At 49.1% G+C, this 17,742-nt stretch overlaps 7 protein-coding genes across 7 annotated transcripts in view; 3 read left to right on the plus strand and 4 right to left on the minus strand.

Moving 5' to 3' along the window:
* Window positions 1-433: 433 nt before the first annotated feature.
* Window positions 434-2,738, minus strand: F4812DRAFT_307440 (alpha/beta-hydrolase). Its single transcript, XM_047931289.1, has one exon. The coding sequence runs from the start codon at window positions 2,424-2,426 to the stop codon at window positions 1,026-1,028; it is 1,401 nt and encodes a 466-aa protein (XP_047792249.1). The 5' UTR covers window positions 2,427-2,738; the 3' UTR covers window positions 434-1,025.
* Window positions 2,739-3,044: 306 nt separating this feature from the next.
* F4812DRAFT_420923 (uncharacterized protein) lies at window positions 3,045-5,280 on the plus strand. Its single transcript, XM_047933499.1, has 2 exons — window positions 3,045-3,269; window positions 3,541-5,280. The coding sequence occupies exons 1-2, from the start codon at window positions 3,147-3,149 to the stop codon at window positions 4,849-4,851; spliced, it is 1,434 nt and encodes a 477-aa protein (XP_047792250.1). The 5' UTR covers window positions 3,045-3,146; the 3' UTR covers window positions 4,852-5,280.
* F4812DRAFT_420926 (uncharacterized protein) lies at window positions 5,281-7,383 on the minus strand (the record flags this gene model as incomplete). Its single annotated transcript, XM_047933500.1, has 1 exon — window positions 5,281-7,383. A coding segment is annotated over exon 1 (1,268 nt), but the record flags the coding sequence as incomplete, so codon positions are not given.
* A 467-nt stretch (window positions 7,384-7,850) lies between these two features.
* Window positions 7,851-10,628, minus strand: F4812DRAFT_307474 (uncharacterized protein). Its single transcript, XM_047931290.1, has 3 exons — window positions 9,331-10,628; window positions 8,583-9,278; window positions 7,851-8,529 (listed from the first exon to the last, which is right to left on the minus strand). Exons 1-3 carry the CDS (start codon window positions 10,257-10,259, stop codon window positions 7,968-7,970), a joined length of 2,187 nt encoding a protein of 728 aa, XP_047792252.1. The 5' UTR covers window positions 10,260-10,628; the 3' UTR covers window positions 7,851-7,967.
* A 787-nt stretch (window positions 10,629-11,415) lies between these two features.
* Window positions 11,416-14,031, minus strand: F4812DRAFT_420931 (Clavaminate synthase-like protein). Its single transcript, XM_047933501.1, has 3 exons — window positions 13,398-14,031; window positions 12,641-13,284; window positions 11,416-12,499 (listed from the first exon to the last, which is right to left on the minus strand). The coding sequence occupies exons 1-3, from the start codon at window positions 13,733-13,735 to the stop codon at window positions 11,970-11,972; spliced, it is 1,512 nt and encodes a 503-aa protein (XP_047792253.1). The 5' UTR covers window positions 13,736-14,031; the 3' UTR covers window positions 11,416-11,969.
* A 57-nt stretch (window positions 14,032-14,088) lies between these two features.
* On the plus strand, window positions 14,089-16,262 carry F4812DRAFT_420934 (ATP-dependent RNA helicase eIF4A). The gene is made up of 4 exons (XM_047933502.1): window positions 14,089-14,606; window positions 14,672-14,740; window positions 14,818-15,176; window positions 15,236-16,262. Exons 1-4 carry the CDS (start codon window positions 14,495-14,497, stop codon window positions 15,887-15,889), a joined length of 1,194 nt encoding a protein of 397 aa, XP_047792254.1. The 5' UTR covers window positions 14,089-14,494; the 3' UTR covers window positions 15,890-16,262.
* Window positions 16,221-17,742, plus strand: part of F4812DRAFT_420940 (uncharacterized protein) — a 2,397-nt gene continuing 875 nt past the window's right edge. The window contains exon 1 of the mRNA XM_047933503.1: window positions 16,221-17,545. Within this exon, the coding sequence (XP_047792255.1) occupies window positions 16,825-17,545 (721 nt within the window). The 5' untranslated portion in view covers window positions 16,221-16,824. The remainder of the gene's footprint in view (window positions 17,546-17,742) is intronic.

Genomic DNA, 17,742 nt, shown 5'->3' on the forward strand with positions numbered 1-17,742 from the left:
GGCGTCTTACTGCGATGATGCGTGCGCCCTTTACAGTACCTAGACATGTCATCATCGGGTATACAGCTCCCGTTTCAGTTAGATGACAGTTAAAGTGCTGCTCTGACGGCTTTCGGCCAGTCATACGTATAGGTAGAACCGGTGGTGGTGCCTACTCTTTACTAATGCGGCCAGTTTGCTGCCGATTAACGCCGTCTTAAGCGATGCGTGCGATTGATTTCGGAAGGTACCTAAGGTATGGCAAAGCCTTGTCCTACCTGTTACGGTTGGTCTAGGTATAACAGCTGGGGCGCGGATAAGTCATCAATCAATACCAGGTATTGTGGTGGCCTTACAAAGAGAAAAAAGGGCTGGTGGAGAGAAAGTGTCATAGACGGCTAGGTATGTAAATCTACCTAAGCTACCTACCTAAGAGGTAGTTACGAGAAATTCAGCAGATTGTGTTAATGGCTGGACCGCCTTGTAGGATGATTTCTAGTATTTGGTGACTCAAGTCAGCATCTCGGTATCTGTCATCATCATCACGCCTTTTTTTGGAGAACCTTGGCGAAGGATGAGGACAATGATGCTTAGTAACGGTACAAAAAAGTTAGGACTTGATGGAGAGCTGTAGATCTTACAAGATCTACGACGAATATCAACATAGGAGGAGGCCTGTCTTGATTTCACGGCCGGCCCAGCCAGGATATACACTATGGACGAGATGATATATTTATTGGCTATTTCTCATTCAGTGTGATATAGTATCGGATTTTGCACAGCACCTTTTATGTTTCTCGTGTCGCTGTCAAATGAAGGGATTTCGTTAGGGTGTAGTAAGCGCATGAAAACATTTCCCGCAGTAAATCCGGAAAACTAGAAGCCCCCTTAAAGACACACAATTCCTCGTATCCGAACTGAACATGCATTGAAGTAGCCACTAGAGAGTAATTTTCATATTCATCGACCAAGCAATACCGCTCCTTTCTCTTTGGTCTTCTGTTGACCAGCATATTACCTTCTATGACTACTCTTTATGAGGCTTTTCAGTCGATGGTATCGTCACGCAGCTTGAGCAGCTGAGGGATAACATCATCCGGGCTCGAACGGACAGCGTTATGGTACAAGACGTTCGTCTCGAAGACCTTGATGCCCTTGATCCTGGACGCCGTGGCCCGCGACATGTCTGGATCGACGTACATGTCGTTGTAGATGGCCGCGTACACGGGGACCTCGTTCTTAGCTAGTTGTTCGGGGTCGTAGAGCGGCGCCCAGCCGTCGAATTCGGCCAGGATCTTCGCCGTCTCCTTGAGCTTGAAGAGCCCGGAGCAGGTATCGAGGAAGAAAGGGTAGGTCATCTCGCCGGAGAAATACAATGGTTTCTCGCCTAGGCTTGCGGGTCCAGCCCAGTTCTTCTGGAGCCATTGGAACTCGTCTAGACCGGCGCCGACTCGTTCCGCTGCCCATCGACCGGCCACACCCGGGCCGTAACACCAACACGGTTCGTGCAGTAAGGTATATATCGGAGCCGTGTCCCATACGTTCTCCTGCTCCAGCATGTTCAGAGTGAAGCGAGTGAAGACGCCATACTGGTCTAGATCGGCCTTCATTCGAATGATGTAATTATGGACTCGATCGACGCCGCCGTGAGCACCGAAACTAAGACCCAGGGTCATGAACCGGGCCACCGTTAAGAAACCGCCGGCGGGCAGCGGGATTCCTTTTTCGCCGCCGAGCTCGCGGATTTTCTCGGCGATCCATTTGACGGTGGCGATATCTTCCGGGAATTTCCTGTAGTAATCGTGGTTTCGTTGTATGCACCTTTGGAAAGTAGCTTGGTAAGACTCCTCGGGACCTTTATCCAGGGGGGCTAGTCCTCCGGTAATAAAGCATTCCCTAAGACCTTCCGGCGCGAAGGATAGATAGGTCAGGGTCATGAAGCCGCCGAAGGACTGGCCAAAGGTAGACCACTTCCGTTTTTCAGGCGGGTAATCCTTCGTTAGGCAGAGACGGACAGCTTCGCTGTCTTTAACGAGGGTGTCGGCCCTGAAGAGCTTGAGATAATCAGCTTGCTCCTGGGGACCGCCGACGCGCTCCAGGGTATTATCGGAGATGGGTGTGCTGAACCCGGTACCTCGCTGGTCTAGAAATAGTAGCTCGTAGCCTCTGTCAAGCATATATTTTGATAAGGGTGAATCTTGGGGTGGTGGAGTTCCCAGCCCAGGGCCGCCCTGGAGAAATAGGAGATAAGGTCTCTGTATGACCTCGGACGATTCGACGATGGGTCGCTCATATTTGACAGCGCTTCTCGCAAATAGCTTGATTGTTGTGGATTTTGGATCGGAGTGATCCAAGGGGACCTCGAACCAGAGCTCTTTCACGAGAAGCTTGCCTGGGACAAGATATGGCTCGCTTTCAGAAACAAGACGAGCCACGGCTGGAACCATTGTTAATTTGTCCTGTGTAATCTACCTAGATAGTCTTTAGAGAGTAGTTGTTACTACGATTGGTTTCGGATCTTGTTGTTGCGAAGTTAGGTGAAGCGGGGAAGCATCTAAATTTTAAGCTGGTAGGTTGGAGTTTTTATTATATTTTATTATGTCTTTTAACGTCGTCACAACGCTTGAGTACTGAATATTAGAAGCATGTACATCGTTCGCAGTCCTTCCTGACTTCGAGATATAAGATATATACTGGAAGATTAGGTAAATATACGAGACCCTTAAGAGGTACCTACTAAGATGGATGTATCTTTTAACTTATACATACCTACCTACCTAGGTAGGTACCTAAGGTATAGATCTATACATAGATCTAGGTAGCCAAGACCTCTAAAATCTATAGGTCTTTTTGACATGAATTGTCGTGTTACATTGATAAGCTTCCGAACGGCAACTCGGAAGTTATCGAGGTGAGAGACGGATTGGAATGCAATTTAATGCAATTAAGCAGCTTAATCACGGAAGCAGAGTTAGATAACCCCACACTAAAAAATCGCTAACCAAGGTTTGGCCATCGGCGTTACCAGTCGGACCTTTCTCCATTCCCATCCTTTCACTAGCATCTTTTTTTTTTCTTTTCCTTTTTCACCATCACCCCCCAACCGCATTCTCCGGCTTTCTTAATCCCATAATCTTTCTTCGCTTCTTTTTATTTTATACCAGGATATGAATTGCCAAAACCTTGTACAGACCTTAGTAGAGTCGTTTAATGCATTGGCCGATGAAGTCCAAAACCTGAGCGACAGGCAAACTGTCCTGGAACACAAGCTTCGATATGCTCACGAGCAGGTATGTGATTGACCATCTTCATTTCATATCCATGTCAACCTCAACTTCTCTTTTATCCGCCATTTATATATATATATGTGATGAGACATTTTAGCTCTAGATCAAGAGCTACCCTTGTTGTAGCGTTGACCGAAACAATTAAATAGAAGTTCCTGATATATTGCGGAAGAGAAAAAAAGAAAAGAAAAAAGTCATTTCTTGTTTTACAAATCATAAAAACCTATCTCGGAGAGTTTAGTTTAGTTTGCTAACTTTATTGACCCCGATATAGTTCCAGTACCTAGCCGATAAATATGCTCCCACGGCGCCTGAGATTTCAGAGACGCTATTAAACCTTCAAATCCCCCCGGAACTGCATAATCCATCCCTTGCAAACACCAGCTTTGTCCCCTTGCCTAGAAGGAAAACCTCGGATTCAAAGCATCAGATTGCCGTAATCATCAGGGAAGGTAGACGAGTTGCCTCTTCCTTGACAGCTACTAGCAAGAGCAGTCGATCTAGTAGAGACAGCCTTCCTCCCACCACAATGACGACCCTCTCCACCATCCTCGAGCAAGACTTCACTGTTCCGGGAAAGAAGAGCAATTTGGATTGTCCCTTCTCCCAGCGCTCCGGAGAGGAGAAGCAGAACGGTGAACCCAGCAATCCGCCTGGCAAACCGATGCATGATATAGAAGATCCCATCTGCGCCACCATGTCTGATCATCCAAGCTCGCAGCCTGCCGCCTCCAAGTGCCCAATCCGTTACATGGACCAGCACTCACCAGAAGAGATTGCTCATTACTTGGAGACTCACAAGCACGAGTTACCGAGGAGCCACGAAGTTTGTGTGCGCAGGTACCAGAAGAACGAGGAACACATCAGGAAGCTAGATGCCAAGTATGGCAATCTTGCTAGCATGGTTGAGGGTCTTAGTCGGATTCACCAGCCCATGTTACCTGAGCGGGACACGCGACCTCAGAGCGAAGTTGAAAGAACCTCGGATGATCGTGTTGTGAACTGGGCTCAAACAGTCAGCGCATCGGCTGCCGATGATCCGGAGCACACTCCTCTGCAACATCACGAGGACGATCTGGATGATCTAGACAGACAAAGTCGTTTCGATCGACCACTTAAAGAGGTCCGAGTTGGTGAATCTCCGAGCCGCCCCTGGGGGATCTCAGTACCCATCTTCGATAGTCCACCGGGCGCTGAAGGGTTGGGCCGACCTGAGTCCCCCCCACCGGCGCCGGTTCAGATTCCTTCATCACTGCCCCCTCAAGTGACGCCGGCAAAGACGGGGAAGTGCCCTTTCGACCATACGAAGTTGACGGATATGATGAACGGCTCTCCTCCGAAACGCGAAGATAAGAACTCCGTTAGGTTTGGAGATATCCGGTCGAGCAGCCAGACTTCTATCCCAGCCCGCGGACCGCCATTTACGGCCAGCGACCAACGTCAGCCTACATTTATCAACCTGGCTGAGCTGGACAGCCGCAAGCCGAACGATAAGCCGCAGATGCTGTTCACGGGTCCGGTCTTTATCGGATATCCCATCGAGGATGCAATTCGACTTATGCAGAGCCTTCAAGGGCAGCAGTAGATTTTTTTCTTTTTTGTAAGCGGCTGGAGCTTATTTTTAATGACAGGGGTCACTTTCGAAGCACTAGTTGGAGTTGATCGTTATTTGATTTTTCTTTTCTATTCACGGGGTTTTACGATTAAGCTGGCTTAAGCAACGACGACTTTATAACAACATAGCATGAAAGAATGGGGTATCGCTTCAGAATAGCCGGAAGGGGTATTATTGGCATGATAACGTAATGTATGAGGTGTTGGTTTCTTTTCTTCTCCTTTCCAACTTTTAGTTTTTATGATAGCATGCGTTAGGCGTTAGGAAACGTGGAAACCAGGTTCGGACGATACCCTTGAAGAGCAGAAAAATTGAGAAACTGGCTTGATTTTAACTTTAGGTACCTAGCTTAGGTAGTTAACTATAGCAGCAGCACAACGATGATAATTCTTTCTTAATTTTCTTCTTTTTTCCCATGATAAAAATCAAGAAAACAAAATGGCTTGCCTACCTCCTCCTGACTTTAAGTCCCTATCCCGTCTAACTAATTCTGGTTTGATATTTCCCATCCATGTTCCATGTTATGATGCTGTACCTAGACTCCAACTCCAAAAATGCCAAAGGAAAACTTATCAACCGAGCCATCATTTTCTTCTTGTGTGTGTTCGACTCGCCAGACGCCCGCCCGCCCGCAATGTAATATGTAATAAATAACCCGCATTTCCGCACACGAAAAAAACCCTCCCCTGTTTTGATAAACTTGAACTTGAACTTGCAAACAAACAGCCGACAATTCCTCCTCATCCCATCTGCTTGTTCGCTACCCACCTATCTATGCTCTCCGTTGCCAGAAACCCTGCCGTTCGTCTTGGCACTAGCATATCCTTCTCTTTCCTCCTCCTCCTCCGACTCGTCTCTATACCCGCCGCCCTCCATAGCATCCGTCTCCCACAGCGAGATGTCGTCGTCGTTCATGAGCGCCGCCTCGTCCGCCTCGCCGGGCCGCTGTCTCCTCCGGCCCTCCTCGAGATCCCCGTACCCCCGATCCAGATTTAGCTCGTCGCCCAGCTCCCCATCCCGGTCCCCGTCGACCGCTGTCCCGTTCTCGACCGCCTCCTCGCGCGCGAGCTCCCTAGCGCGGGCCATGGTGCGGCGGTAGATCAGCAGGCTCAGGGTGAGGCCGGCGACGCCGCCGAGCGCCATGCTGAGGTAGTTGACGGCCTTGTCGGCGGGGGTCATGCGGTCGCCGCTGCGGGCGAGCAGGGCGAGGCGGCTGCCGACGAAGACGTGGACGAGCAGCTTGGGGGAGGCGAGGGCGGTGGCGAGGGCGAAGCGCCAGGGGGAGATGCTGGGGACGGTGGCGAGGAAGCCGTTGCTGAGGCTGAAGGGCAGCGGGCAGAAGCGGATGGCGGCGAGCACGAGCAGCCCGTCCCGCCGGAGCACCTGGCCCAGGGCGACGAAGCGCTTGTCCGCGCCCACGAGCGAGTGCACATAGCCGCTGAACACGGTGCGGCTGGCGACGAAGGCGGCGGTGGAGCCGACGACCGTGGCGCCCGCGACGATGGGCCAGCCGCCGGGAAAGTCGTAGACGAAGCCGGCGATGGTGACACAAGTGCTGTAGCCGATCATGGGAGGGAAGGCGGTCGCGCAGGTCATGAGGAAGACGATGAGCCAGCCGCCGGGAAGGGCGCGCCAGCCCTCGGCGACGGGGGCCAGGGCGGCGAAGATACGGTGGGAGTAGACGAGGAAGAGGACGAGGAGGACGTTGAGGAGGAGCAAGACGGAGACGGCGACGACGCGCTGCGGGATGGTCATGCTGTAGAAGAGCTTGATCATGTTGTTGGAGAAGGACACGCTGGCGCGCATCACGCGGCGGCCGAAGGGCTCGGAGGAAGAGTCGGCGGCGGCGGCGGATCGGGAGTACGGTGTTGAGAGACGCTGAGAGTTAGTCCCAGACGTGGGACGTTGTAGATTGGGGCGTACCCATGGAGGAAGAGGAGCGTCGGAGGGCGGAGCCGGGGAGGGAGAAGGAGAAGGCGAATGTGACGGCGAGAGAGCTAGGGATAGCATAGCTTCTCGAGCTTCGAGGTCGGGAGGCATTTTCGGTGATGTTTAGGTGTGCTATTTATGGATTGTATGGTATCTACAATTATCAGGCCGGAGGAGCTATCGAAAATTGAAGAACGAGGTATGTGTATAATTGGAAAGACCAGATCGATGTGGCTGTGGTTGTGGTTGTCTTCTTCGTACGGGTTTAGATTATCAGCAATGAAGTCGAGATAGCTTCAAGTAGTACCAGCTAGCTATCCATATTTCGTGACGTAGAGGTGGATTAGGTACGTTGTACAATTGGCAATTGTCAAGTTGAAGGGGTTGAAAAGAAACAAAAAAACAAAATGTATGTATGCTGTTAGGCAACAATAATTCTGAAGGACGTCAGGGATAGGTTGAGGTTGAGGTTGCTAAGTCGTACCCGTACTTCAGCTTATCCCCCTAAACCTGGCGCTATTTCCACAGTATAACGTTTCTTGGTGAGATTACGGTAGTAGCAATGGGCTGACGGGCTAAGAAAAGGAACCTTCGTAATCTGTATAACTTGGGTACCTACCTTCTAATCTACCTTAATATATTGTACAATACTTTGTGCTTTGTACTTTGCGCTACACCTGAGCTACCGCGTGACGCGAAGTACACTTTACATAGCTACCTCCTAGGATACCTACCTCCTAGGGTACCTAGGAGGTAGCAGGGCTGAATAGGTGGGTTGTACTGCTTATGTACAATACCAAGGCTCAGCCACGATCCAATGCGCGGTGTATACCTAAGGAGGTAGGTACTATGTACCTCTTAGCAAAAGAAAGGTACCTTAGGTACCCTGCTTTTACCTATCAATTACATCATGTCCCCGATTAACTTTGGATGTCGATCCGGGCACTTGAACCGTAGCCCACGCCGTTCCGCGCACCATGATATTACCTAATGTACGTACACCCCTGTTAATACCTAGCGATACCTATTACCATACCAGGTATCGGCTATTGCAAGTAATACCTAAGTTAGATAGTCACCGGGCCCCTAAATAAGTCCAAGACGCTATTATAAAAAACATTTCAACTTGCTTTATTCACGATATCATCTGCTACTAGTCACCGTGCCCTGTTGCTAGGTCCCTTAGGAGGGTCACGGACGAGGAGCCTAACTTTTCCGTCCCCAATTTCAACTCCTTGGCTTAGGATATCCACGTCCTCCTTCGATTCCTCCTTGTCCTTTGAACCCTCTCTTGCAAGAGACTTGTCCCAGCTCCTGGCGTCGATCCCGAGAATGCCTCCCATGTTGTTCCGGTCCCCAGGAACCGAAAACTCACGGTATGCGTATCTCCACTCGTTAAGGAAGTTCCTGATTGCCTTGCCAACTTTATCTTTTCCGTTCTTACTATGGTGGCCGGTCCCGGTAATGGCGTATACGGGTCGCGTTTCCTTACTGTTGTCCAGGAGTACTTTCTCCAGATACTCAACAGCTTCGTCTGGGTGAAGGCCGTGCAGATCTACAAAGATCTCCGCGTTGGGCGAATTTTGCTTGTTACGCTCCTCATACAACTCCCGAGCAGCTTCCCGGTGAGCTTTTCGCATCAGGTCATTCTCGCTCTGTCCTCGGAGACTAAGAGCCTTCGCCGCTCGAGCATCGTTGCGGTTCCAAGCTTGCGCAGCGCTGGAACCAAAGTTAGCTTTGTATACGTCCAATAATATCGAGAACGCACAAACCTTTGTAAGAACTTGTTACGGAGCCCACCATGTTTGATAGCCTCCTGGCGAGCCTTCAGATAAGCCTTATTTGCCTTTTCTCCTGTTTCCAGCCACGGAATGTGTCTGGGCATGGGGATATTTTGGGCGGCAGCACTGTTTTCTCCATTCTTAATACTACTAGCACTTCCATTGCGGCCGATCTTCTTCGATTCTTGCCGACTGGACCCAGATCCGGGCCCAGGAGACGGTGACATTTTTACGATATCCGCAAGAGAACTTGGTGTGAAGTTATCTTTGTGGCCATGGCCATGGCCACCACGTTTACCATGGTGTTTCTTGTTAGGCTTGGCAGACGCAGATCCAAGAGAGGGGAATGCATCATTATCATCTATTGGGGGCGCACTCATACCCTCTTTGGCCTGATGCCGGCTTCCCGGCCGCGAGCGAGGGCGGGAATTGTCATTGCCTCCGTAGGGCTTCAGTCCAGGTGGTGGGGTTACGCCGGAGGCTGGGTAACTAAAACTAGCAGCATAAGGATTCAGCTCCGGAGTGCCTGGTCGTAGGGACGGGAAAGAGCTGAAATCCTGAACCTGTAGGTTCTGACTTTTCTGTGGGGTGTTATTATCGTCCACGTTGAGGCGGTTTATAAGGTGAGCTGGATCATGGGAGAAAATGCACGTATCCCCGGCCAAGCAGTTGCCCGTAACCCAGTACCTAAAGAATTAATACACGTAAAGGAGGCGCGAGAACGGTGATCTGGACTTACTTGCAGAGATGGTTGCTAAGATCATGACTGAATCGACAGTCTGCTCGGAGACACTGGCCAGTAGAGAGGTAGAACTTGCATATTATGCCAGCTTTCCCCTGAGTTGATGGTGTCGTAGGTCTTCCATCTGGTGTCATAGATTTGCCAATAAGTACGCTCTTCGATTCGGGAGTAAGTCCTGAAACATTCGTCGAGTCTTGAGCTTGAGACTCCATTATGGACGCAATGGTAGCACTGAGGTCGTATCCGTGCATAGAAAGCGCCAACTCGATCTCTTCATCAGTCTTGGATTGTCCTAGGATCGAGCGCAGCATATCATACGGTGTCATATCCCACTGCTGAGCAGACACGTACTCGGGAGCTGCAGCGTTGAGGCCGCTGGACGTGCCCACAGAGGAAGCAATACTGAGTGCATCGTCATTCACTAACCAATCAACATTTTCAGCCTGCAAGTCACCGAATATTTCTTGAGAAGGGCTCGTGTCATTGGCAAATTCGTAGGCATTTAGATTCGGACTATGGGGTATTACCGGGGCGGAGAATGCGAGTCGCGGTGATGGACGCGGGGATGAGAAGGGCGATACGGTCGAGGACTTAGTCCGGCTGAGGCTTGTCGGAATAAAGCCCGGCGGGGCCAGGGGGCTTACCCCTAATCGAGGTGAGCCCGACAAAGGAGTTGACGAGCCCCGCCACGAGGCTGGAGAAGGCCGACGAAGGATAGTCTGTCGTATCGGGGGAGGTGAAGTCGCACTGCCTCCCCCTTCGCGGTATCGCCATAGCACATCCAGTACCGCATTCTCCAAAGCCGAACCACTCAGGGGTGTCTCATTCTTTAGGAGCTCCTCGATTTTGTCCGTCTTGTCGTCGTCGTCAAGATTCGGATCCTGCAGAACAGGAAGGCATATCTCGAACGTCTCGTCGGAAACCATGGTTACGCGATGTAGGAAGGACCTCACGGGTTGACGTGTTTAGGTGTCGAAGTTGATCAACAAAGATTGAAGTAAGGGGGTGAGTCAACAACGGCCCGGGATGAAGACAGGTTATATCCAGTAGCGTCGGTTTTTTCAGGGGATATGGTTCGGCCGGCGAATATTAAAGCGTAAGCAAGCCGGGGCTGGCGTATTAGAAAGTAAGAAATAGCTATAGATTCCCCTAATAGCGTGTATATCAGGTTGGTTATCAGGTACCTAACCTAAGGTAAGGTAAGGTAAGGTAAAGTAAGAGGGGAGGGAGATAGGGCGCAAGCAACGCGAAAAAGGCGGAGTGTTAACTAAAAGATGGGTGCCACAGAGAATAAGCGACTATTCGCATTTCTACAGATGCCGTGAGACGAGACTCGTGTTGAAGAAACAAAAATAAAAGCTGCGTAAGTGATGTATGTGGATGTATGTGATGTAAACGTGTGTATAAAAAAACAATAAAAAAAACAAGAAACCCTGGTGTAAAGCAAGGTGGAACGAGTGTGTACAAATGTTCGATCAGAAGCAGAAAGCCTTCTTGGGATGCAGCTCCCAAGACTTGGCTTAGTTGCCTCGAAGTTGCACCTACGTGTCGCGGAAACAGGGAGGCTTCACAGGAGAGACGTGGGAATCCAGTAAAAGATACGGTAGGTGGTGCTCTGGGACTTGGTCTGGACGGGTTGATGCAATCATGTGGGGGGGGCTCAGCTAGGTAATATTAACGACTTGCCAACCAATTGCCCTTATTTTAGGTATGAGCGTGTAAGGTCCACCTGGGCAGTCTGTACCCAACCAGCCAACGTACATTCGTACATAAGGTACATAAGGTACAATACAATCAAATGTACAATTATGTAGTACGTAAGCTACCATCTAAGGCGGTATATATACCTAGCTGTAGGTTATTACAAGCCCGTCCCGCAAGGTATATATACCGTACTGTAAGGTACTATTAATAACTCAAAGTTTCAATCTAGTCGGGGCCGGGGCTTTGTCTTGAGACACTCTTGTACCATTTTTTATTTTTTTACCTCCTGGGCGTACCTAAACGTAGTACGCATGCAGGGTTAGAAAACTTAGCTAAGTCACTACCTACTAGGTACCTAAGACATTTACGAGCAAATGCACCTCTTACACCGAAATACCTCTACCATCTACTACTACCTAGGTAGGTATGTAATGCAAAAATGCCAACTCACTTCTAATTCATAAGATTTTATTTTAATCCCAACACTTTTATAGATGACAGGACACCGCCTAGTGGAACTCGGTGAAATAAAGCAGTAAGTAACCCAGGTAAGGTACCTAAGATAAAAATGTCCGGCCGCCTTGTTCGATTTAGAACTACTATTTCCATTCCGGAAGCAGGGTGTACACACCAGTGAAAGGTTCGCAGCTGGAGGGCGCAAGCCACCAACATTCTTTTTTCAGTGCCCCTCAGCCGCTTTTTACTGTGAGAGACGAAGAAGCTGACCGGAGACAAATGCGGTCTTATCTTCCATAGGTCAGAGACGCCTACATAAATAGGTACCTCCCATAGGTACCTCCTATAGGTGTACATACCTATGTAGCTCTTGTCACTCTTGTCATACCCCCACGTCTACCTAGGTAATGGGGAGTTTCAAAGGGGGGGGATGGGGGGTTTTCTAGGTACCATACTTAATATTTCCATCCTTTATTCTATGGAACCTCCTCGTCGGATTCATCTCCAAACCCAAAACTAAAGCCACCACCACCACCACTACCACCAACATTCTCATCGTCATTCTTCTTTCCGATGGCCTCCTCCCATTTCCTTTTCTTCGTCAAGTTCCTCCGTTCTAACTCTTCAAGTGCATCGTTAAGAAATTTGGGATAATCAGTTTTAAGCCGCTCAACGAAGAGGTCATATGGGCTTTCAATGTTGCTTTTGAAGCCGGTCACTTGATCTGGCTTGTCTCTAAGGAAAGCGAGAACATCCGAGAGGTGTGATTTGGGTACGAAGTTTTGAGTAAGAGCAATACCAGCTTCGAGGTTCACAACCAAATGCCACCAACCGCTGGGCACGTGTAAGATTTCGCCCGCTTTGCAAACGCCTTCCACGCAGCCTGGCACCTTACGTGCTTCGGCATGGAACTCAAGTAGCCACTCGGCGATACTGAGCGGACTAGTAACTTCACTGCTGTCTTCTGAAACATAAACGCCGGGAACCTGCGCCGTGGGTGGAAACACTGAAAACTAGCTGTCAGTTTCTGTTGCTCTCGAAAGGTTCAATGAGGTATTTACAAAGCAGCGGGATCTCGCTGACACAAAGAGACAAATCATGTCCCAACATAAAGAAAAAGATTCGCAATATCTTCGGGTATACGTACTAATCCAGTATTTCGATCCTTCCAAAACGGCGTTCCAGGCGCTGGTGGCATTCGGATCCTTGTGAAAAGTTGAACCACTACGCTTAGGTCCGATAATGAGCCATCGATGAGCTGGTCTTTCCTCTCCAAGGAGCTCGAATAGATCCGGGCCAAAACACTCGGGGGGCCAGTATGCCGCATCCGCACCACATCCGATGTGAATATTCATCTTCTCAGCGAAACCCTTGTCGAACAGGTACAGCGGGCTTTCATCCTCGTTATTAGACATGTATGCATGGTAAACTGAGAATGGCCAGTCCACAGCTTCGGCACGGAACTCAACTGCTGAATATCTCTTATTTAATTCCTCGACAGTCCAGTCGCTATATACCGGCCAACGTTGAATGCAATCGGTCAATATAAATGGCTTACTGCTCCAATTCTGTGCGAACTTATCATAGCCGAGTTCCTGTAACCTGCCGATCTGATTTGCTCGAGGAATACTCGATGCATATTTCTCAACGGCAACGTAAGTACAAGCAAAAGGTCTATGAATGACGTCGGAGAAGACATTGCTACAGTCAATCCTAGGTCGCCAGCCGGCAGGAGCGTTTAGGAGTGTGCCTCTCCATGAACCTTTCCAGGTATGTGGTCGCAAGCCAGCACTTTCATAATTCATCAGCAAATCAACAAAATGGTACTAGAATAGATGGATTCCCTATCCAAGGGGGGGTCGCTCATGACTGTCTGGGTTCACATGTGATAGTTTATGACTTACTCGAGAAATAATGCCTTCCAAAGCTCGTCGAGATGGCAAAAGGCGTAGAGGAAGCGACAAGTAGACCCGACGTCTTTCAGTGTCTGGATATCAAAATATTCGAGTATCTGCAATATCATCTCATCTGGAAGTTGAGTTAACAACCCGAGAGACTGCCGAGCAGTGGGACCAGATGCGAAATATAGGTTCCCAAGGGGTTTAACACCTAATGGATGAACTGGGATGGAATCTGATGATATCCCAGTAATCTCAGTAGTTGTCATGTGGAATTCGCCTCCATCTGATGCTGCTGCACTTCCACTAATGCCTCCTCGACTGATTCCTTCTGCTAGTAGCATTTTGTTCGCTGGTAAGGAAATGTGAATTACCCGTTTAAGCCAAGTTGAAAACTTCCAATGGTGACAAGAACGCTTTATCACAAGGATAAATAATAGTAATTCAGCTGTAATGAGTCACAACCTTAAAGTCTGTGTCATACTGCAGTGGTTTTTTTATACATTTTTAATTTTTTTGTCTTTTTTTGACATGCAAAGTCGTCCTTACAGTCAGGCAGTCTAGGCAGTCTTGAGTTTTGTGGGTCCTCAGGTAGTGGCATTAGCTTAACAGCGTAAGGTTAAAAAAAATTAAAAATTAAAAATAATAATAATAATAATTTTGGGTAAGTCTTGGGAAACCACGCCGCTTGCCGCCGCGTAGAACCTTCCAAGATAACAAGTTTAGAGCTAAAGCCCCGCATCAGGGTTTGGCCGACGTTTACCCCCACTCAAATTTTTTTTTTTACTTACCTCTACTTTCCATTGATCTCGGGCTTTTCCTCCCATCTTCGACTTTTCCAAATCGTCAACAAGATTACATCAAGAACACAACCAAACCAAAAAAAGAGAAATACCCCCTAGTTGGACATTCTTGCTCTCTACTTACGAGAGCATTTACGTCCACTTCTTTTACTTATTTAATTTTTACGCAGTACGACTTGCCCTAGTGCAAAGTTCGTGCCTCTCTTTCTCTCTTGACCCCACCAAGATCGCCGTTCCATTTCTTCTTGAATTCTGAGCTGTGCTTAGAATTCGAGAAGTCGCGTCGATAAATTTACAATCATGGCTACCGACAAGGGGCTCGAGGATATCGACCAATCCCAGATCGAGTCTAACTATGACGAAACCGTCGACTCCTTCGATGAGATGAACCTCAAGCCCGAGTTGCTACGAGGTAAGAGACGCCGCCCACTCGGGAACCACAAAAAGTTTTTGCGGTGAACTAACAATGTCTCAAAGGTGTCTACGCTTATGGATTCGAGCGCCCTTCTGCTATTCAGCAGCGCGCGATCATGCCGGTCATCAAGGGTATGCTTCAATCTCTCTATTTCCCTTGTAATATTATATGCGCAAAATATCAAAATATTAACCTAACCCCGCGACAGGTCACGATGTTATCGCGCAGGCCCAGTCTGGTACTGGCAAGACCGCTACCTTTTCGATTTCCGTACTCCAGAAGATCGACCCGAACGTCAAGCAGTGCCAGGCGCTCATTCTGGCTCCTACTCGTGAGCTGGCTCAACAGATCCAGAAGGTCGTTGTCGCTATTGGCGACTTCATGAACATTGAGTGCCATGCTTGCATTGGTGGAACTAGCGTCCGTGAGGACATGAAGGCCCTCCAGGACGGTCCCCAGGTCGTTGTCGGCACTCCCGGCCGTGTCCAGGATATGATCCAGCGACGATTCCTTAAGACCGACGGCATGAAGATGTTCGTTCTTGACGAGGCCGATGAGATGCTTTCTGTGAGTACAAGCATATTCCCCTCTTTGCCCGCTCGACGAGGCTAATATTTATCATGCAGCGTGGTTTCACTGAGCAAATCTACGACATCTTCCAACTCCTTCCCCAGTCCACTCAGGTCGTTCTTTTGTCCGCTACCATGCCCCAGGATGTCCTTGAGGTTACTACCAAGTTCATGCGAGACCCCGTCCGCATTCTCGTCAAGAAGGACGAACTTACCCTTGAAGGTATCAAGCAATTCTACATTGCTGTCGAGAAGGAGGAGTGGAAGCTGGACACTCTCTCCGATCTCTACGAGACTGTTACCATCACGCAAGCCGTCATCTTCTGCAACACCCGCAGAAAGGTTGATTGGCTTACCGACAAGCTCACTGCGCGTGACTTCACTGTGTCGGCCATGCACGGTGAGATGGACCAGCCGCAGCGTGACCTGATTATGAAGGAGTTCCGATCTGGTTCTTCCCGTGTTCTGATCGCCACGGACCTTTTGGCCCGTGGTATCGATGTCCAGCAGGTTTCTCTCGTCATCAACTACGATCTGCCCGCTAACCGCGAGAACTACATTCACCGTATCGGTCGTGGTGGCCGATTTGGCCGAAAGGGTGTTGCCATCAACTTCGTTACTGCCGAGGACGTCCGAATGATGCGTGAGATCGAGCAGTTCTACAGCACCCAGATTGAGGAGATGCCGATGAACGTGGCGGACCTCATCTAAGCAACCCTTATTCTTATTGATACTCGACAAGGCTGGTCTGTCTGACATTTAGGGTGGGGATAGAATGATGCGTGGTTCGAGAGTGGACCAAAGAGGTCCCGCAAAATACATTGATGGGTGGGGTGGCGATGATGATGATCTCGTCCTGCATATTTCATTTTTCTATTAGCACGTCTCAAGGACGAGCCGTGGTCGGTACAGGAGGGAAAAGAAGCATCTAGGCATTTGCGGCTAGGCATCTAGCACCTAATAACTGGTAATGCATATTGCCTGAGGATGGAGAGGGGGCCGTCGCGGACCGGGTTCTAGTGCTTATTTCCGCGTTGTTATGTACGTAGGTCGCTGATGCTTTCCTAAATAAACGTTCTGAATTTGCCAATTATCGTGGTTTTAAAGGGAGTAATAAGAATGAATGAATGCCTTGGATTATACAAGACTTATCGAGTCGTTGAGTATAGGTAGGTACCTACCTAACCTCAGGTACCTAGGATAGGGGTTTCCAATGATCCCCTCCCCTCCTATGGATTACATACATCAGATATCAGATACATGTCCTACCTCAACATTACCTAATCTACCGCTTATCCTGCCACTCGTTTGGATAACAAGGCAAGTACTTCCAATGTCTGCTGGAAAGCGCAGTTGTTGTTATACTCAAATGTGGGGAGCAAAGGGGTGGTTCAAAAAGGGGAGCTGCTCGGAAAGTACAACTGCCAGTCAAGCCTCCTTCTCGGTCCAGCCATACCATAATTCCCTATTCCTGTTCAACCTCTCATTTCTTCTCGTCACTTCAAAGCTACGTGGTTTACTTGAACTCTTATCACTGAATCGGTGCTGATAATAAATTAATTAGCTACAGAGGCCAACACAATACAGTTTAATAAAGTAAATATATATTCCACTTCATATCATTAGGTACCTCTTATTATAAGACCATGCGTACCGCAGAAGAAACGCAGAAGCTTGTCAACGCTGCCAAACTTGAGGACAAGCTTCGACAGCCGGGGAACCAACTCAACGCCGTGAGACTCCTACAGGCGCTTACCGTCAAGGAGGTCTTCGAGGCGAAGAGGCAGTTGGACTTGATCGAGGAAAGGTTCTGCAAACTCCAAGAAGCCAACGCGGCGGAGGGTGTCCGCAGCGAAGGCCTCGAAAAGCAAATCGTCGAGATTCGGAGGGATAAGGAAATGCTTCGCTCGTTTCTATCCGAAGCAGAAGCCGCGACACGGAATATCAAGGACGGTCTAGAGAGCCTCCGATCGAAAGTCAGCGACGAGTGCTTCAAGTTTACGGCGGATAATGTCAGGTTCGGCAAGGATATCAAGACCCTGAGCAAGCAGATAGATCGCGACCATGAGAAGCTAGGCCGCGTCGAGGAAGACCTCGAAAACGTTCGTGCGAGCTTGCCCAAGACCCAGGATCTTGCCGCGCTCAACGACACCCTCGCTCGTCTCGAGCCCATGGTGAAATCCATGTACGACAAGCTAGATAGAGTCGCCACGCTCACGTTTCGCGAGAAGCAAGCTTTGACAGACGCTATTAGCGAGCAAGCTCATGTCCGCAATTTCCTCGACGCGTTCATCCCGAAACAGGACGACTTTTTCCAATTCCTTAACAAGCTTCACGAAGCGAACTCTCAAGCGGCAGTATCGTCTGGTAAGAGTATACCTATCTCCTATATATAAACTTTAGCAGTACCTACCTCCCTTGCCTTAGGAGGAACTCAAATCAACTTACTTACTTACTTACCTTACCTCCTTACTTACCTTACCTCCTTACTTACCTTACCTCCTTACTTACCTTACCTCCTTACTTACCTTACCTCCTTACTTACCTTACCTCCTTACTTACCA

This window comes from Daldinia caldariorum (assembly GCF_022478825.1).
Source record: "Daldinia caldariorum strain CBS 122874 unplaced genomic scaffold F4812scaffold_4, whole genome shotgun sequence".
NCBI lineage: Eukaryota > Fungi > Ascomycota > Sordariomycetes > Xylariales > Hypoxylaceae > Daldinia > Daldinia caldariorum.